This window comes from Hypomesus nipponensis, chromosome 22 (assembly GCF_054491055.1).
Source record: "Hypomesus nipponensis isolate SF chromosome 22, ASM5449105v1, whole genome shotgun sequence".
Lineage (NCBI taxonomy): Eukaryota > Metazoa > Chordata > Actinopteri > Osmeriformes > Osmeridae > Hypomesus > Hypomesus nipponensis.
In genome coordinates, this window is record NC_140382.1 from 10082201 (window position 1) to 10103028 (window position 20828).

General features: G+C 46.2%; 1 protein-coding gene and 1 long non-coding RNA gene across 2 annotated transcripts in view; both read left to right on the forward strand.

The window, feature by feature from the left end:
* Positions 1-322: 322 nt before the first annotated feature.
* Positions 323-3221, forward strand: LOC146236409 (uncharacterized). Its single transcript, XR_014740973.1, has 2 exons — positions 323-623; positions 2247-3221. It is a non-coding gene; the product is annotated as an uncharacterized LOC146236409 (long non-coding RNA).
* Positions 3222-8968: 5747 nt separating this feature from the next.
* Positions 8969-20828, forward strand: part of tll1 (tolloid-like 1) — a 32231-nt gene continuing 20371 nt past the window's right edge. Inside the window, exons 1-6 of the mRNA XM_084686495.1 lie at positions 8969-9149; positions 16023-16139; positions 16870-16950; positions 17137-17322; positions 17527-17644; positions 20140-20318. Of these exons, the coding sequence (XP_084542621.1) occupies positions 8969-9149; positions 16023-16139; positions 16870-16950; positions 17137-17322; positions 17527-17644; positions 20140-20318 (862 nt within the window). The remainder of the gene's footprint in view (positions 9150-16022; positions 16140-16869; positions 16951-17136; positions 17323-17526; positions 17645-20139; positions 20319-20828) is intronic.

Sequence of the window (20828 nt, forward strand, 5' to 3'; positions counted from 1 at the left end):
GTGAAACCATAGCTGAACAGATACAGACCTAAATTACTACATAGTCTACTCCCTGAAATCCTGGGTATTGTACTTTTAATTGTTTAATTAAGTTTATTGCCTATACCTTCTCTTCCCTATACCTTAATACACAAATGTGTAATAACTGGATCTCTAAACGTTTTTAATGGGCTAGTCTGCAGCACTTTAGTTGACAGACACTGATGGTAACACCAGACGGTAAACACTTTCAAACACGTTAGATTTAAATGTGTGTGTGTGTGTATGAGCCCAACCTAGGCTAATAAACAAAAGAAAAATAGTTGTGTCAAAGCAGTCCTTAAGTCTGACATGTGTTATACAGATTGAAAACATACAAATAGGCTAACCAAAACAAGTCTAAATATTCCGCTAATGAAATCCACCATAGTTCTGTAACGACACAGTTTAGCTACAACTCTTTAAGTGGTCCAATTGCATGGTCAGTGCAAGTGCAAGGCTTCCAGGCTATATCAGTCATATATCTTTGTCTGCTTGTCTTTGTTGCAGGACATGCACACACTTCCCAGGTCAGTGACTGAGAAGCACTTCAGAGTTCTTATGAGAGGGTTTGAATGAGGACCGTTCCGGAACCAGGAAGTGGGGTTTGTTTCTGCACACACACACCCCTTCCCAATCCTGTGCGAGGCGTCGAGCTAGGCACCCTGTCCCTGCCAGACGCCACAACCACGGCATGCCAATGAAGGGCTCGTGACAGGGATGCATTGTGAGGCGGGCACGGAGTGGGCGTGCCATGTGACCATCCTGAATGTGTAGGAGGGGAGGATGGCAGCGTCGACAAAGGCCCATTGAAGGGTGGCACACTGGGGCATTAGACTGGCACCAGCCCCTTTCCATCTCCTTCCACCCTTGCTCTGCCCCCCCCCCCCCCCCGACGCAGTGGGTATGAGGGGGGAAGATGAAGGAGGAAGCCGGCTGCCTGATTCTTACTGAATAGATGGATTCTTCTGGAAGAATCGGAGAAAGGAGATATTTCTCTATTTAGCTCTTCATCCAGAGTCTTGTTGGTTGAGGATGTCATCTCTTATTCTCAGAGAGAAAAGCTGTTAAAATTAATTTGATAACATACATGAAAAGACCTATGTTTCTCTGTAGACAGATTGCATATTAGAAGACGAGACCCTCGAGAACCCTCTACTGCTCAGCCCTGACCCTTTTGTCAATCTTTGTTTACTCAAAACACACACTTAAAATAGATAGCCTTTCCTCAGATACATCTTTTCGCTTTGTGACAACACACATTCCATCTGTCACACACAAACACTAGTTCTCACTGGTTTGAAAGTGTTTTCCGTCACTCAGTTTTCTCTGCGCTCACAAAACCTTTCCACAAGAGATGAATGTAGTGCTGAACAACAGGCTAGTTTATGTAACAGACTCAAGCTTCACACTGGAGTGTGATTGCCATGAAGCCGTGATGATGCTCTTCAAGGAACATATTTTAAAAGTCCTCAGTTATACAGGCATTACATTTCATCACTTTGAGTCACATTCCCATATGTGACTCAACTTCTATTCCTGTACGCCCCACGAATAGAAGTTAAAGTTCCTGTCTTCTGTTGAAGTTTCTGGATGGTTGTTGAGTGCGCATATGTGGTTTGCTACACATATACTTTATTTAGAAAGACTCAATTTAAAAGTTTTGAACCGAAAAATTAGTACATTAGTGTCCAGATGTGTGTAGTACATTTAATGGCACTTCAGCATTGTTGTCCAAGGATACTCAATCTGATAAGACAATTGTGTATTTGATAGCCATAGGCAGAATTCATATGTGTGTATATCATTTACAAACTAAAAGGTAAGTTATTTTAAGATGGTTACATCAGGCCATACTATTTTCATGCAAGACAAGATGCACAGGAGTTTAACGTGTGTATGTGTTTGCGCTCGCGTGTGCGCTCGCATGTGTGCGTGCGTGCAGTCTCTCACACACACGATTCACAGAATAAACAGATTTCCCTCTTGTGGTAGAAGCAGTACATTGTAGGGAATGCAGACTGAAATTTACAGTACAATAAATCAGATTTAGGAATGTTTCTATGTTCTACCATTGGAAACTTTGCTGCTCTCTAGTGACCAACTATGTACACTACCATATTGCAAATATGTGCCAACTAAAGAAAGAATACAAAACCACACAGACATACATCACTACCATATATGTAATTTGCAGTATGTAATTTGCAATCTTTGCACTTTTGCAGTCTGTGCAAAAATCGTCCGCTAGAATCTTGACCAGGAGGAGGACAGGTAATCACATCATTCTCGTTTTGGAGTCCCTTTACTGGCTCCCTGTCATGTTTTGTATAGATTTAAAAATGATATGCTTACCTACAAGGCTCTGCATGGTTTGGGCCCTTTGTACTTGTCTGAACTTTTAAATTTAGTAAATTAGCAATAGTTACAGTAAGTACAGGGGCATTCCCCCGAGGCAAGCAGGGTGAAGTGCCTTGCCCAAGGACACAACATAATTTGGCACAGTCGGGAGTCAAACTGGCAACCTTCTGATTACAAGCCAGATTCCCCAACCTCTCAGCCATCTGACCCTTACCCCTTACATTCCAAACGTGTTTTTCGAATCTCTGATTGTGATTTGCTAACTGTTCCCATGTCTTGTTTCCGCTCTATGGGTGAATGGACCTTATCGTCTTTTGCTCCTAAACTATGGAACTCTCGTCCTTCTGAAGTTAGGCGTGCTGAATATTTTAGTATTTTCTGAAAATGTACTTAAATGTTTTTTCTGTGATTATCATGTGATTCATTTGAGGGGTTATCTTTGTTCTTATTGCATGTTTTCTCTACCTTTATATTCATTGTATTTAATTTCTTATGTTGTAAAGCACTTTGAGATGCAACTTTTAAAGGCTTTATAGAAAATACAGTTTTATTATTATTATTATTATTATTATTGTTATATAAACCTGACTCCAGGATAAGATGTAAAGTAACCCATATCTCTTATAATTGTTATATTTACATTGAATAAATTAGCAGACACTTTTATCCAAAGCGATGTACAAGTGGTCGCTGTAGCATATGAACTCACTATCTATAGAATATAAGAACAGGGATGAGTTTGGCCTTAAATAAGACCAAGAAACCCACAGGAAGAGTATATTTGACCCTTTTTTAACATGGTTTATCTGCAATTACTTTACGCATTAAACTTTTAAAAATTGTGTTTATTTCCATTGTGCAGTTCAATTCAAACTTCCTAAACTGTCTGATTTCCAACAGGGTGTACCCTAACTTTTGTGTACCACATGCACACTCAGACACACACACAGACACACACATACACAGGAATGAATTTAAACATAAATCCTACACACACTTGCAGCTATAGTGGCACTTCCAGACCAACTCTGTGGTTGATTCAGCTGTTTTAGCGCTAACTGCTAACTCTGCAGATCAATGGCCTCCTACCCTATTACTCATACAGTCCCTATTAGCATCCGCTATTAGCATCTGCTCATCAATACCATCGATCAGTTTTGCCACGAACACACACCAGGGTATAAAAGCAAAGTAGAGTGTGTGTGTGTATGCGCATTAGAGAGAAAGAGAGAAAAAGAAAGACAACTAATCAATTCAAGAAATCAATATTGCCTATGATGACCACTGCCAGCTCAACTGATTTATCCATGCAGTTGCCCACAGCAGCCTCTAGAGGGTAGTGCCTTGTTACAGACATACTAGCTGTCACTGACAGGAGTGTCACCCAAAGTGAAACCATGACATGACCAAATGTACATTTTAGTAGTAAGAGGGTTTCATGAAATAGTTGCGGGGGGGGGGTAAACATGTTGGTAATGACTGTAACTATTATGTCCCATGAGCGGTGCTTTAATAAGGTCAGTCTGGATAAGAGCGTCTGCTAAATGACTAAATGTAAATATAGTACACACATTATTAATAAAATAACACACTGGGCAGCACACTCACCTGTTACACAACATGATGCACAATGTGATGAGGTGTGTGTGTGTGTGTGTGTATGCGTGTGTGGCTTCTTTTTCAAACTGTCTCAGATCTTAAAGTCTTACTGAGAGAGGAAGTATATCTGTGAAGAGCTGTGGCCGAAAGACCACACACATGCACACACACATCCCGGAATTCCTGATGAACTGCTGTGTCAGCAGAAGACTAGTGTTTACATTTGGGCACACACATAATACACACACACAATGTACACACACGCATACACGCACACTCTCTTTTGAAGCCTTCCCAGGATTTACGGGTGTCAAGCTGGTGTGACTGGAAAGTTGCATTCATTATACTCTACACTCACTCACTGTACTCTACACTCATTCCCAATCACTATACAATAATTAACACTCATTCACTAATTCACTGTACTCTAAAGTAACTCACAGTAATTTGCATTAGGCTACTCTGCAGTAATTCACTATGCACCCATTCACTATACTCTACACATTCACTTTACACAAATGTACTTTACTCTACACATGTTCACCATACGGTTTTCCACCATACAGTTTTTCATTTTACTCTACACTAAACAAACATGTCCTGCAGTAACTCCTCCTATTTTCTTTTGACCCCTTTGTTCCTCTTTGTTCCTCTTCATGGCTGCGGTCTCCTCCTTTTTTTCACCCAACCATTCTCTTCTCTCCTGTCTCTGCTAATGCTCTAAGACAAAGACAAAAGTCTCCATATTATCTTCCGAGCAGGGCAGGCTGCTGGTTGGCACACAGACATGCTCCTCGTCATCTACTCTGAACCAGATCCATATGAAGGAGACAGACAAAAGGGAGGATGAGAGAAGAGAAGAGAGGGACAGAGAGGGGGAGGGGGAGAGGGGGAGGCAGGCTCAGCATGGAGTTTAAACAGAGGATATCCTCTCTTCCTCTCCTGCCCTCTCTCCCTCAGCTCGCTCTGTTGACTTTGGGAGAGACCTCTACGAGCTGCGTGTGTGTGTCCATACGTACATGTCCTTGTGTGTGTGTGTGTGCGTTTGTGGACATTCGTGTGCTTATGTGCTTCCCTGCGTGCATGTGTGCAAGTGTGTAGAAATTGTAGTATTCGTATCAGTGTTATTATTATAATAACACTTTGGATACACAGAGGCAGCTAGACTCTATTGAAGAAAATATGATGCAAATACTGGTCTACATGACAATAAAAAGCAGTGTCATAGCCCTCAGTCTCCTGGTACTTTTTCCCTGGAGCCAAAGCGGACCATCTCAAGTCAGGTGGTCTCCTGTGGTGTCAGCAGAGCTTCCCTTTCCTGTGTGGCCACAGTAACACAGTGATGGATCATTCAGTACTCTCTGCCCCCCCCCACCCTCCCCCCACCTCCTCCCAAGGCTCAGGAGATCTCAGAAAGGCGACCAATCCACCCTGTCACCAGAGGAAGAGTCTATAATCTCATCATCTTTACTACTCCACTCCTATCATCTTTGTATCTCTCCCTATATCTCTCTCTCTCTCCATCTTTTCATCTTCCCCACTTTCTATCTTTCCTTCTTTCCTCTCTTCATCTCTCGCAAATACAGTATATTGCACATGCTTTTTTGGTTGTGTGTGTGTATGTGAGTGGTGTGTGTGTGTGTGTCTGTGTGAGTGTGTGTGAGTGTGTGTGTGTGTGTGTGTGTGTGTGTGTGTGTGTGTGTGTGTGGGGTAATAACATTCTTACCTGCTGATCAAAGCATCCGGAGGGTCTGGTGGCCACTCAGAAGTGGAGGATCTGTGTGAGTGTGTGTCTGTGTGTGCCTCTCTGGGGGGTCAGTAGCTTGGCCCAGAGTGCTGGCGAGCTACTTTCACAGAGTTTCAGAGATGCATGCTGATCAATATGTGCTTTAAATAGAAACACAAACACACACACACAGCATTAATTTCTATAGATTCAGCCTGTTTAAATACACAGCATTAATGTGAATAGATTGCATAGATCAAACACAGACTCTGTGTAGGTAGCAAAGGTTACACAGAACTACTACAATCCAAAAGTTTTCATCAACAGATATCTAGGTGCTGCAGTTTTCTTTTGTTCCAATAGATGGCAGCACTGGTAACTCCCACTGTGGAGGTACTGTAAACAACACCATAGCCTAATCCAATTGTGTTGTGTTTGTTTGTTGTGTTGTCATAATATTAAGAAAGTACCATTTACTAATCTAGCATGTGTCTATGTCCACAGACAGTCTTGTTGACAATACACCCCAAGCCCAACACAGAATTGTGTGCTTTTAAATGGGCCATTACAGTGTAACTGGTAGTGCACCAACATCCAGTCAGTCAATTCAAGGCTATGTATACCCATATCAATGTCGGACAGATTCTAAACACGTCTGAACATTGAGACTGCTTGCACTAGACTCTGTAGGTAGCCTTCTACATGCAGGACTACAACAAGTAACTTCCAAATCATGTTTGGATAATAGCTCGTGATTCAACGGACCTGTACTTGTCCTAAAGGTATGGGTATAGAGCTGCGCATCTTCCTCTGTGTCTGTTTCTCTCTCTCTCTCCTGTCACCAAGGGATTTGTTTGTCACAGACCCGCGCAGACAGCTTGGTGCTGGATTGATGGAGTGACGTCAGCGCGCCGCTACTTCTCCACACGGCTGGATTAGTCGGCGCGCAGTAGAGACAGCGTCCCCTGTAATCTTCCCTTGGGGAAATGGGCACGTTTGGAATGACCCGTACCAGGCAACGAGGGCCTGATGAGACTCAGGCGGCGCTACGGGGCGTCCTCGGCGGCGTGGGAAAGCCTGGGGTTCCCTGTAAAGTAAAAAAGAACTCACCTTGAACCCTCAAAGAAACAGCAGGTAAGCGTCCGCGAAGGTGCGTGCGGTTCCAAAGGATTTAACCTGGTTTTCACAGACGCCGTCAGCAACTCCAACTTTATTTTTTACGACTGCGTTAATATCACTCCAGGCAACTTTAAAAGCATTTTACGACTTTGAAAGATCAGGTTGAATCCGATTGTGCAAAACCTATCAGTGTACTCGTGTATTCGTAGCGCACCTGTCATTAATCAAATAGCCTAGGTGTAACGGATGAAATTGTGTCTCCTGCTACTGAGACTTTGTGAAGGAAAGCCACACTAGAAATTATTCAAACAAAGGTAGCCTATAGAGTTATAGAGACCGAGTTTCCCTAGAAACTAAAGGTTTGTTGATGTCAGGCCTACGGGAAATAGATCAGTGCATCTAGCTCATACCACCACAGGTGATAACAGCCGCGGCTGTGTAGGCCAAAGCTCTTAGGTGGCATAGGCTACATGCCGCTAACAGTCGTGGAAACGACAGAAGGATAGCAACAACATGCTAATAATAGAACGTAACGAGCAATGATCATGTCCGGAAAGCGTATTAAAACATAGAAGTAGGCCTAGGTAGGCTAGTCTATAGGCCTACTGCCTATACGTTTATATAGGCCTATATCTATCTATAGGCCTATATAGATTTGGCGTGCGACTCTCTTTCTCTTTTTTGAGTAAGGGGGGGGGGGGGGGGCAATGCAAAAATGACCCCATCTGTCAAATTTCACACGTTCGCCAATTTCACCATGTAGGCCTAACTAAATTACAAGCCCATGACCATGCTAACGGTATTTACGACCCTACTCTCACCTACTTGGAGAGAGCATTCTAAATGCCCCACATCCTGTCTTTTCTAGGACTGTGCGTGGAGAACACAGACAGAACAACCCTCAAGCTAAAATGTTGAAGGCAGTGCGAATTTTACTGCCACCGTTTTTTTTTTTTTTTTTTTTTACTCTTTTCTCCAGTAAATGCGTGTCACAAACAAGGGCACTGAATTTAATTAAGATGCAATCCCACCCCCAACCCACCCACCCCCCTCTCCCCGCTTCTTATCTATCAGCATCCTTGTTTCAAAAGAAGCCAAGATCGCAGAAAGGTAATGAGGGACCCCCCTCCACTAACACCCATTCCAGCCCCTCCCTCCCCCCTCCGAACACACACACACAGACCCAAACACACACACACACACACCCCTGCACCATCACCTACCTTCGTCACCGCTCGAGGAACCGCTCATCTTCTGCACGGAGCAGAAGTGAAGTAGTAAGAACTGAAGCGCTAGTTTTGTGTCAGCTACAGTGCAAGTGACTATGCTACATGGTAGTAGTGCACGGAAAGTGCAGTGTAGGGGGTGCGCCTCCATATGATTATTAGAGCACAATATTGACGGGGACAGAAGCCGCGCTGGTCTCGCGGAGCACACAGTTTGGACCATCTATTTTAAACAGACAAAACGAGAGAGGTTCAGAGACGAAGAGCACTGTTTACAGAGAGTGAGCATGAAGGATACAGATAGAGTGGAGATAGACGAGAGAGATAAAAAGAGCTAGACAGACAGAGAGAGAAGGCCTACAGGACAGTGACGCGCAGAGCGTACCGCTTGTGCGGCTAGTGCCTGTAGTTTAAATCCCCCAAAAGCGTGCTTCCCAGGACCAGGAGTGGAATCCCCATTCCCACTTGTCACTTTCTCTCTATTCCGCAGCGTCCCGACACACGGAGTCTCCCCTGCGGTCACAGCACTTTCTCGGACACTTGGTTAAACCGGAACCGCACCAAGATACACTCCTCTGTGGAAATACTGTAAGAAAGCCACCGTCTGGCTCTTGACCATGGAACAGAGACAGCTACAGTTACGGTAACAGGAGCCACCTCTCGTTGTTCAGAGGCCGGGGAGCCGTGCAGAGACAACCGTATGAGTGCGACCACTGACCATTCCTAGCAATGAGTCGTTAAATTCCTGCACTCGTCGTTAACCTGACTTTCCGCCGAAAACCTTCTCTTCCAAAGAGGAGAGGAGGAGACAGTAAGACGTTTACTCATATATATATATATATATATATATATATATATATTTATATATATATATATATATATATATATATATATATATATATATATATATTGTCTTCTAATGGACCGAGTGCCCTCGACTTTGGCAGCTAAGATGCGTTGGATCACGCTGGTGCTGGCCGGGTTGACTTTCTGGGGCAAAGTGTCCGTGTGTAACTGTTTCGACTACGAGGACAACAATTATGATTATTACGAGGAGGAGAAAGCGGAGACGATCGACTACAAAGACCCTTGTAAAGCTGGTGAGTCCATCTCATTAGCCTATGATACCCAGCGAGAGAAGAGTCTCTGACATTGATGTATACATTTGCAGTTGTTTAACATTGATTGTGGTTGTCAGTGTATTGTGTATGTATGTTTTATTTTATGAGAAGTTGAGTTCCTGAATCAACGTGTCATTTAATGAAATATTTAGATTATCTAGACCCACCGAGACGCGCTTCACAGTGCGCTCGGGCTCTGTCACCATTCTTAGCGCCACGGAGAAGGGTAACATCTAGTGTCCGTGTACATACGGGATGTGTTTGTAAAATGTATACAGCCTACAGAGTGAGTGTGTTTGTGGAAGAGAGACAGGTATGCTTGTACGTGCAGAGATAAATGGAGAGAGATACATGTAGGCTAATTATTCGATTATTAGTCCAGAGTCCCTCCGCCCCCCTCTCCCGGCTTCGGTAACCGATCATGCCTGGTTTAGTTTGCTGTCCGCAAGTGATCCCGGGACGAAGCCACGTGCGGACCGCTGACGGTCATAAGCCCGTTTCCTCATCGGGATGCACTTTTCACCGCCCGCGCGTAAACTCACGCGGCTCCCACTTGTAGGCTACCTGCCCATCAAGACTATTATTGTGTCGGGATCCCATCTGTGTGCTTGTGTTTGTGTGAGTGCGTGTCTCTCTGTGTGTGTGCTTTTATTTGCGTGTGCCATATTTAACATTTAGAAAATGAGTCCATGCATGATATATAGATGAGAAACAGCGGGAGCTCACACGCGTACACCCACACACCCGCCCCATTCACACACATACACGCACAAACACACAAACACACACACACACACACACATACGCACAAACACACACATTCACGCACTAACACACACACACAAACAGGGTCAGAAGCAGTTTTGAAGTCTCCACAGAACCTAATGACAGGTTGGGGCGTGCTGTGGTATGAGAGTCCTAACCTCAGCAGAGAAGGTTTGGTCTTTGATGAGACATGTGCAATCATGGTACACTGCAGAATATATTATAATTCCTTTGAATATAGATGTAGGTTAGAGTGCTTCATTTAACCTCCTCTGCACCTGTGTCAGTATATGTAGTGTGTTTTTCTGTGTCTGAATATACATGTCGTGTGTGTCTGTGTGTGTGAGTGTATTTGTGTCTCAGTGTGTCTATGGCTTTGTGTTTGTCTCAGCTGTACTCCACCCAGTAGTGAACAGATGCTGAGACTCAACGTCTGGAGTTTCACTCAAGTCTCTTTCTCTCTCAATGGCCAAATGGGCACTGTCTCTCTATTTGTACCTGTGTCTTATCTCTCTCTCTCTCTCTCTCTCTCTCTCTCTCTCTCTCTCTCTCTCTCTCTCTCTCTCTCTCTCTCTCTCTCTCTCTCTCTCTCTCTCTCTCTCTCTCTCTCTCTCTCTCTCTCTCTCTCTCTCTCTCTCTCTCTCTCTCTCTCTCTCTCTCTCTCTCTCTCTCTCTCTCTCTCTCTCTCTCTCTCCCCCATCTCTGTAAGGGCAGTCAGATGGATAGTCAGCATGTCTCTCTTGTTTTTGATAACGGGGCGTTTGGGAGTAGGTGTGTGTGTATTCATGGGTCTTACTTGGTCTCACGTGTCCTCTCACATGCTTCATTACTCTGTAAACACATTTTCACACCCAGTTTTTCCTGCTACAGTCTTCATTGGGGAATATGTTTCATTTGAATGGACTGAAGCTCACTCTAGTGAACGTCACTGCTCGAGTGGGGAAAGTTAACCCTTGGATGGTGTCCAATCATCCTGTATTTACTTCAGCCATGCATCATTCAGTACTGAGTTTGGCTAAAGACCCAGATCTGAGTCAAGTACTGACCTGTCCTGTTCTGCCCTGGCTTGGCCTCTCTTCCTCTCTCCTCTCCTCTCCTTCCCTCTCTTCTCTTCTCTTTTCCAAATATTGTTTTGGTACTTGTCAGAGTGTGGGAGTAAGTGTAGTGGTAGTCTTACTAATGATTTTTGTGATGACATATTGCACTGATAAAAAATAACTCCATCCAGAACATTAAACTTTCAAAAGCTTACTTAAACACATTCCAAACATACCACATAGACCTGAACTTGAGCTGTGTGTGTGCGTGTGTCTATGTGTGTGTTAGTTTATAGTGAGGGTTGTGTCACGTTATGTTCTGATATTTTGATATGATAAACGTGACTTCCACAGCTCGATCGGGTTTGAGCATGAATGTACTCGTGTGTGAGTATGTGACTATGACAGATCACAGAGAGACAGCGTGAAAACACTGGGCTCTTTCAGCTCTCCTGAACACGTAAACAGCGCTCCGATTGAGAATCCTGAAAGACACGGGAGCCCTGAGACTTGGAGTTTGGTGCGGCCGCACACTACATACACGTCCACACTCAAAGCATGGCTGGTCCCTAAAGCCAACAGCTCTCGAGCCTTTTCCAAGAGCAGGAGCCGGACTCTCACTACCCAGCCACAGGTGGAGATGCAGATCTCCAGTTTGATTCTTCGTCCAGTCTCCCACTCTTCATGCTGTTCCTGTCCTCAGCCTCATCTCTGTTCAGTTTGGTGTGGCTGGAGGAGTTGGGTCTATGTAGTGCAAATGTGTGTCTGGGTGTGTGTGTATGCTATCATGTTTCCACATATCAATGTGACTGTCATTCACATATATTACTAAGTGTGCATATGTATGTGTGTGTGTGTTTGTGTGTGTACAGCCCATTAAAGTGGAAGTGGGGCCCATTCCCTGGGTGACCCCATGGCAGTGGTGTGAGAGGCTGGTATTCCGGCTCCTGTTATTGCTGGGAAAACACAACGGGAATATTTGGCTGTCTGCTTATCTCCTCCTAGCCTCACTCTGTTGGACAGGAGAACACACACTTCCAGCCCTTTGTGAAGTGATTTCCCCATATGAACACACACACACACGCATCGAGCACGCGCACGGTCGCCAACACACATGCGCTCACTCACTCTCACTTAAACACGCACACACACACTTACTCACTTACACATGCGCGCTCTCACACACACACACACACACACTCACAGCTCCCTCCATTCACCCGTGCTTATCTCTTCCTGGTTGTCTGTATCCTGCTACTCAGCTGGAGATGACACACACACACACACACACATTTACACACATGGACTCTCGCTTAGTCACACACTAACAGTCATTCATGCTTCCTTCCAGATCGCTGTTCTCTTAAACAGTGCCACACACAGGAACAGTGAGAACACAACAGAACCCAGTGTCAGAATAGAAGGAAGCTCTAACATTAGGACAGAACTGGTGTCTGCTCCACCACAAACACCATGGACTCACTGGTAGAACCTACTGTGTTTGTGTTTTTGAACCTGTGTGTGCATGTGTGTGCTATATTGTGTGTCTGTGTGTTTCACTATACGTGTGTGTGTGTGTGTGTGGGAGCAAGGCCACTGTGTCGTGACAGCAAGCGGGGGGCTACTGTTCACCTCCCCCCAGAGGAAGGAAGCCCAGTGTGTGTGAGGCAGAGAGAGAGAGAGAGAGAGAGAGAGAGGTTTCACTCCTAGTATATTAAACAGGATTTTCCCGAGCGGAGTGCTCCTGCTACTGAGTTTCCTAAGTCTCCCTCTGGGTTCTGGCCTCTACACTGACTGCAGCCAGGCCCCCAGCCCGGGGGGTTTGCTTTGGAACTGCATTCTTCCGGGGGTTCTAGAAGCCATGAGTCAGCGCTCTGTCACTGCTCCCATCATGCTTCGCTCAATAATGAATGGTCCAGATCCCGTCGTGTTGCCCGGTGTGTCCCAGTGCCACTCTCCTGAGTTGTGTGGGGATGCCTGGATGTTTGAGGGTAAAATATGTTGTGAAGATGTTGGGCTCACATCACTGTTTTAACCTGTCTTGACTATACATGAAGTAGGCTATGTGTTCCACGTAGTGGCATCAGCTCACATCAATGTGGGACGTGTATTTTGTATCTTGTAACTCCACAAATGTAATTTATTTTTATACCACGGTGTGTTTGCTTGGGTTATTCATGGCTGTCTTGGGGAACGTGCAATGTGAATATGGTATCCCACAATGCTCTTCATCACCATCTGTTTGGATTGGTGTTTAGCCATGGGGATATTTCTCCAGTTCGCTTATACACGCACACACACACACACACACACACACACACACACACACACACACACACACACACAGACACACACACACACACACACACACTAACACACACCACATGCACAAACACACTCATACACACATCATGACAGCCTGGTTGAAAATACAGTATTTCTCTCTTGTCAGACATGTGGAAAGAAGGTGTGAATCAAGGAGGGAGATGCTCCAGAGTGACGAGGGTGTCCCAGGGCACAGCTGAAAGAGCTGTGGAATTGTCTCTCTGTATGAGAGCCTGGATCCGTGTCAAAGACAGGGGAACTGTAGCATTAGCATGTGTTTGTGTCTCTGTCATTGGGATACACAGAGTAACCCTATTGGTACACATTGGCAAGAGGATTCATCCAATATGACACACACATGCATGTATTACACTTTGTGTGTCTTTGGGGTGGAGTAATACCGCCCAAATATAACCCAAACCCCAATGTCACTAGACAACGCACACACACACACACTCCCTGGCACCTATTAGGGAGCTATTTCAGCTTCTTTGACAAAAGCAGAGATTATACCGCTGTGTGAAGCTGAACTCAATGAACCTGCTGGGTTCTTATAATCATAACATTAACCAGTCATGGGTGATTTGTCACTCGTTGACACAATGGTGTGACTGATGACGATATAATACTATAATTTTTGAATGTTGGAATGATAGAATATTAGAATGATAGTAAAACAGAATGATAGATAGTTGTATGTTCTAAGGAATGATCAGAGACTTATAGTGGTCCAGCTCGGAGAATGATTGCTTTCTGAGAAAATCCTGGAGATTAATCTATTTTTTAAAAGACTTTCTCTTTTCCTCTCTGTCTCTTTCTCTCTCCCTTCATCTCTTTCTCTCTTTCCCCATCTCTCTCTTTCTCTCCCTCTTCTCTACCAATTTGTCTCATTCACACACTCACCTCCCCCCACACACACTCCTAAACACCCACCTACAGTGTGACCTTACAGTATAGCTACTTAATGAGGAGCTTAATGGCAATACGCACACACACACACACACACATCCCTCTTCTTGTGACTGATTGACGGCGTCGATCAGCCTGCCGCTGTGTAAAGCAGTTGTAAGCAGGGATCTGTCCTGTCAGCCTAAGTGGTTGATCAATAAAGGGCCTCCACTAACCTCCTAGCTCTGGGCTGTGTGTGTGCGTGTGTGTGTTTCATCGAAAAAGATGCAGTGTTTGGTGCAGCGTCCCTCATTTGTGCTTGTGTATGGGTATTGTATGTGTATTGCGTGTGAGCGCGGGCATGTGTTTGCCTGTGTGCGTGTGCGTGCCTACGTGTTGGAGTTTGGGTGTGTGTGTATGCAGGCCCATTTGGTGCATTGCCCCTGCTGAAGGACAAACAGGAAGACCAGGTCAGCGTGACAGAGGTCCTGAGGGACATCCCCGGAGTTTAAAAATCAATAACCCCCCCCACCCCATCTACTCCTCCTTCTCCCTCCCTTGCTCCCCCCTGTCCTCACCCACCTCACCTCACTCCACACATTCTCATCCCAGTTTCTTGGCTATTTATAGGGTCTGCATGGATTTGCAAGACCCGTGAGATCAGCGGCCAAATGGGCACTGTCTCTCTATTTGTACCTGTGTCTTATCTCTCTCTCTCTCTCTCTCTCTCTCTCTCTCTCTCTCTCTCTCTCTCTCTCTCCCTCTCTTCCTCTCTCCTTTCTCTTTCTCTCTCTCTATCTCTCTCTATTTATCTTTCTCTATCTCTTTTGTATATCTTATCTCTGTCAACCTTTTACCCAAGTGAGTTAAAAGGCCTACCTTGTGGAAATGGACTCCACCTTCAGATGGATTTGACCCTCATGGCCACACGACAGCCCAATGCAATAGCTCCATGCACGCCCCATGAGAGTGGTCTAATCATACGCTGCTCCCTGGCCTCTTACACTCCCTGTCTCTATCAGATAGGATGATTTGTTAACCATCTGCTGCCATTGTGGTCGGTGCACAGAGCAGCACAATGCAACAGACAGACCCATTTCCCATTGACTGTCTTGATTTGGCAAATGGCAGACCCCCCGACGTGTCTCGCTAGCTTTAGCATTAGCAATGGGCTGAAAGGTCCACAGGGGGCAATAGCAGAGCTACGCTAATCACCCCAGCGATGGTTATCACCGCAAATGTTCTGTGTGAGAGGTCAGGGAAGAATGAGAAAAAGGGGAGGGGGAGGGTTAGGAGGACTGGTAAGAGACAGAGAGAAGTGGGGGGAAAGACAGAGAGAGAGGGAGAGAGAGCGAAACAAAGAGAGAGGATGGGAGAGAGAGACAGAGAGGTGGGGGGGCGAGAGGGGAGGGTGTGAGAATGTGTGGCTTGCTGAAGTCTTTACACATGGTCTGATATCGGATCTGAAGACGACAGCGCGGGGTGGGGTTGTTTGTGGGGTGGGGTTGTGTGTATGTGTGTGTGTGTGTGTGTGTGTGTTTGTGGTGAGAGTGACTGAGCTAAGTTTAAGCCATGTGGGGGGTTTTCTTGCAAAAGTGGAACAATAACGGTGTTTGATTTCTCGGTGCCGCAGGTTGATCATATGACTTAGAGATAACAGAGCCAGTGAACACACCCTCGCCGACTATGTACCATGGCAAGCTCAGTCCATTCTCTGTTTCAGGGGCCTCTAACCCTGTTCCTGGAGAGCTACCTGCCTGTAGGGTTTTGCAATGGTGCTGATGATGATGAGGAGGATTATGATGATGGTGTGTGTGTGTGTGTGTGTGTGTTCCAGCCGCATTCTGGGGAGACATAGCGTTGGACGAAGAGGATCTACGGATGTTCCAGGTTGACAGAACGATAGACCTATCACAGCACAGACACACACACTCCCGACAGGGACACACCTCCGGTGAGTGGCATAGACACTGGACAACAATGGAATATCTATAGCAATATATGGATATGTATGTACAATATACGGTTTATTTTCTCTCTCTCTCTCTCTCTCTCTCTCTCTCTCTCTCTCTCTCTCTCTCTCTCTCTCTCTCTCTCTCTCTCTCTCTCTCTCTCTCTATCTATCTCTCTCTCTCTCTCTCTCTCTCTCTCTCTCTCTCTCTCTCTCTCTCTCTCTCTCTCTCTCTCTCTCTCTGTGTGTCGGTCTGTTTGTCTCTCTCTCTCTTTAGAACGGAGGGGGAGGAGATGGGAGGAAGGCAGAGGAGAAAGGGGGGGGCAGACTGGTGATGGTCCAGTAGAGAAGTGTAGAATTTGTCACCTCAGTTTCTCACTTAATAAGCCAACCAGGGCCCACCACACAGCTGTCAGTCAACTTCTGTCCCTCCCCCTCTAACCACACAGTATCATCATACAAGGCTTCCACACACACATCTCTGTTCTCCTCTCACACATGCTTCTCATCCGTCCATCCATCACAGTGAGGAGAGACGGAGACTGAGCGAGAGGGAGAGAGAAAGACAAAGAGAGAAAGGGAGAGAGAGAGAGGGAGACTGAGCGAGAGGGAGAGAGAGACTGAGAGAGCGACTGAGAGAGAGAGATTAGTGGGTCTTCTGAGTGAGAATAAGCTTGTCTGGTTTATACTGAACTCTTCAACTCTACTGTGTGTGTATGTGTGTGTCTCCCAGGTGGTCAGGAGGAACATGAGATTGCCAAGAAGAAGAATTCGTTATACCTCTTGTTGGAAAGGATACAGAAGTTTGGCATTGGTATGGGCCCAAGTCATACATACATGTTGCTACAGCGGTGTGTGCACTGTACACACACACACACACACGCATAGATAATTTCCTTTGTGGATAGAACACAGTCAATCTCTCTCTCTCTCTTTCTCTCTCTCTCTCTGTCTCTCTCTCTCACTCTCTTGCTCTCTCTCTCCCTCCCTGCTCTTCCAGAGTATCTACCTAAGAACCGGAGCCAGGAGGCATCGGGCCTCAGGTCCAAGCCTGCGAAAGCCTTGAAGGGCGGGGGCTCTGTGAGGGAGGGCGTGAGGAGCCGCCTCCCCAGGGCTGCCACGTCCCGGGCGGAGCGGATCTGGCCTGGAGGGGTCATCCCTTACATCATCGGGGGGAACTTCACCGGTGAGGGGAACAGCGGGGATCTCACTTTATCTAGGCTTCGGGGTGTCTAACCCTAATGGAGAGCGACCTCCTTGTAGGTTTACACGCCTACACGCTTGATTGTAACGGTCAGCGGGTTGATCATGCTGAATGAGGAGGTTAGGATGATGATGGTGGTGGTGGTGGGCATGATGATGACGGCGGGTTTGTGTGTGCGTGTTCCAGGAAGCCAGAGGGCCATGTTTAAACAGGCCATGCGTCACTGGGAGAAGCAGACCTGTGTCACGTTCATTGAGAAGACAGACGAGGAGAGTTACATCGTGTTCACCTACAGACCTTGCGGGTGAGAGACAGTGTGTGTGTGTCATGTCCTGTGAGCGTGTGCACGTCTGTGCAAGGGTATGTCGATGTTTGTGTGTGTTTGTGTGTGTTTGTGTGTGTGTGTGTGTGTGTGTAGGTGTGTGTGTGTGTGTGTGTGTGTGTGTGTGCAGAGGAGGCTGAGTAGTGACCTGGTCACAGTGAAAGACGACACAGTCAGTCAACAATGGCTGTACTTTCCTTCCTGGTCCCCTCAGCTCCCACATCTCCATCCCCGGTCCCCTGGTGTGTCTGTGTGTGCCTGCTGCCTGTGTGTGTGCATGTTGTCTGTGTGTGCATGCTGCCTGTGTGTGTGCATGTTGTCTGTGTGTGCATGCTGCCTGTGTGTGTGCCTGCTGCCTGTGTGTGTGCCTGCTGCCTGTGTGTGTGCCTGCTGCCTGTGTGTGTGCATGTTGTCTGTGTGTGCATGCTGTCTGTGTGTGCCTGCTGCCTGTGTGTGTGCATGTTGTCTGTGTGTGCATGCTGTCTGTGTGTGCCTGCTGCCTGTGTGTGTGCATGTTGTCTGTGTGTGCATGCTGTCTGTGTGTGCCTGCTGCCTGTGTGTGTGCATGTTGTCTGTGTGTGCATGCTGTCTGTGTGTGCCTGCTGCCTGTGTGTGTGCATGTTGTCTGTGTGTGCATGTTGTCTGTGTGTGCATGCTGTCTGTGTGTGCCTGCTGCCTGTGTGTGCATGTTGTCTGTGTGTGCATGCTGTCTGTGTGTGCATGCTGTCTGTGTGTGCCTGCTGCCTGTGTGTGTGCATGTTGTCTGTGTGTGCATGCTGTCTGTGTGTGCATGCTGTCTGTGTGTGTGCATGCTGTCTGTGTGTGCATGCTGTCTGTGTGTGTGCATGTTGTCTGTGTGTGCATGCTGTCTGTGTGTGCCTGCTGCCTGTGTGTGTGCATGTTGTCTGTGTGTGCATGCTGTCTGTGTGTGTATGCTGTCTGTGTGTGTGCATGCTGTCTGTGTGTGCATGCTGTCTGTGTGTGTATGTGTCAGTGCGTGTGTGTGTTTGGTAAGGGGCTATTGTTCGGGGATAACAGCACTGCGTGGGTATTGTGATTAGCAATGGATACAGCTTGCTGTAAGGGTAACCTTTTTTTAATGCTTGTGATGTGTGATGGCTGTGGTGTGGTTGATGTAAGCTCTCGATATGGTTGCGGTTGGATCACAGTAGCAGGCTGATAGTGGCGCAGGCCATGGTGTGATTTTATACATACTGTATGTCTTGTGCATTGTTGTTGAAGGGTTTCATTTGCACATTTTGTGGGATATATATATATATATATATATATATATATATATATATATATATATATATATATATATATATATATATATATATATATATATATATGTACAGTATATATATAAATGCTTGGTGATGGTTGTTTAATGGTTGTTGGAGTTGCAGGGATATAAGGCATGTTAAGTTGTTTTTGTGGTGAGGTGATATCAGGATGCATGCTGCACTATACCAACTGATTGGCTTGTAGAATCAGCGATTAGGTGCTTTAATCTGAGGTATAAATAGCCCTACATACACACGCTGTGCTTGCATATGTATGTGTTTGTGTGCACATGTAAATGTATGTGCATGTCTGTGTGTGTGTACATGCATACTGTACGTTTGTTTTCTCAGTCTCAACAGGAGTAAATAGTGAACGGAGGGTAGTAGAAGTGCCAGAGAGCGTTTGTAGCAGTAAGTGTAGTTGTGCCGTAGTGTTGGTTCCTTAGTGGATCAATGCAGTGTAGTAGGATAGGACGTTAGTACTGGAACAGAGCTTAGTACACGGTGGTACCATGTAGTGTGCTGTTATGCTCTGATTTCTGATCCTTGGTGTATAAATCCAGCCCATTAGCAGGATGACTTGAATCAGATTGTTGAACCTGGCACTAACGTCTCTACTTCTTAGAAAGGGTGTGTGTGTGTGTGTGTGTGTGTGTTTGGGGGCTGGGACCGGGGGGCATTATTGCAAAACCTAATTAACCTGCTTTAAGTATTGCTTGAAGATCTCAGAGCTTACGTATTTAGGTTGAGTTATGAAGCAATTATCAGACTGTTTGTATGTAAACACAGCTGGGTTAAAACCTAGCTGGAGTGTGGAACCAGTGGTGTGTGTGTGTATGCATGCATGCCTGTTTATTTGTGAGTGTAATATTTCTTGCTATCTAGTTTCAGACTTGGCAAATGCGTGCCCTGGATCTAACAATCATTGTACAATCACGCAGAACCACTCCATTTTCCTTGCATCCTTTATCGAATTGCTCTTTCTTTCTTTCTTTCTTTCTTTCTTTCTTTCTTTCTTTCCCCTCCCTCCCTCCCTCCCTCCCTCCCTCCCTCCCTCCCTCCCTCCCTCCCTCCCTCCCTCCCTCCCTCCCTCCCTCCCTCCCTCCCTCCCTCCCTCCCTCCCTCCCTCCCTCCCTCCCTCCCTCCCTCCCTCCCTCCCTCCTCTCCTCTCTGCCCTTTTGCTCCCGCCAGGTGTTGCTCCTATGTGGGTCGCCGTGGCAACGGACCCCAGGCCATCTCCATAGGGAAGAACTGTGATAAGTTTGGCATCGTGGTCCATGAGCTGGGTCATGTGATCGGCTTCTGGCACGAGCACACGCGGCCCGACCGGGACGATCACGTGACTATCATCCGAGACAACATCCAACCAGGTGGGACTGCCTGCTCGTGCCCCTTGCTTTCCCATAATGCACTGCTATCCCAGCACGACCTGGGTCTGAAAGAGTGGTATTTCATGTGAACGTTCCACCCCAGGCGATGGGGAGCTGGAGACAGGGGTGAGATGGGGGTGGAATGGCCAGGTGGCACATCCCCCTCACACCTCACTGGTGGGTGTGAACGCTGGTGGCCCTGCCCTCCACCTCCCTGTCTACTGAAACCCACACGCTGCTGACACAAAATGGCCGCCTTGTCCGGGAGGTGTTGAGAACAAGGCTGGGTGGTGACTCGCATCCAGATCAGATCCTGGGGTTGTTAAACACAACACGTTAGAGACAATGCCGTTGATGTGTCAACTTGTTGACCTGTTGACCTGTTGAAGTGTGAAGAATATTTAATCTAACTGCAAACTGTTTTAAGAGTGTTTAAAAGTTGAAATTTAGCAGCTTAAACAGCTTACCATAGCAAATGAGATGTTGGTTGTGTAAAGCATGCTGGCGTGA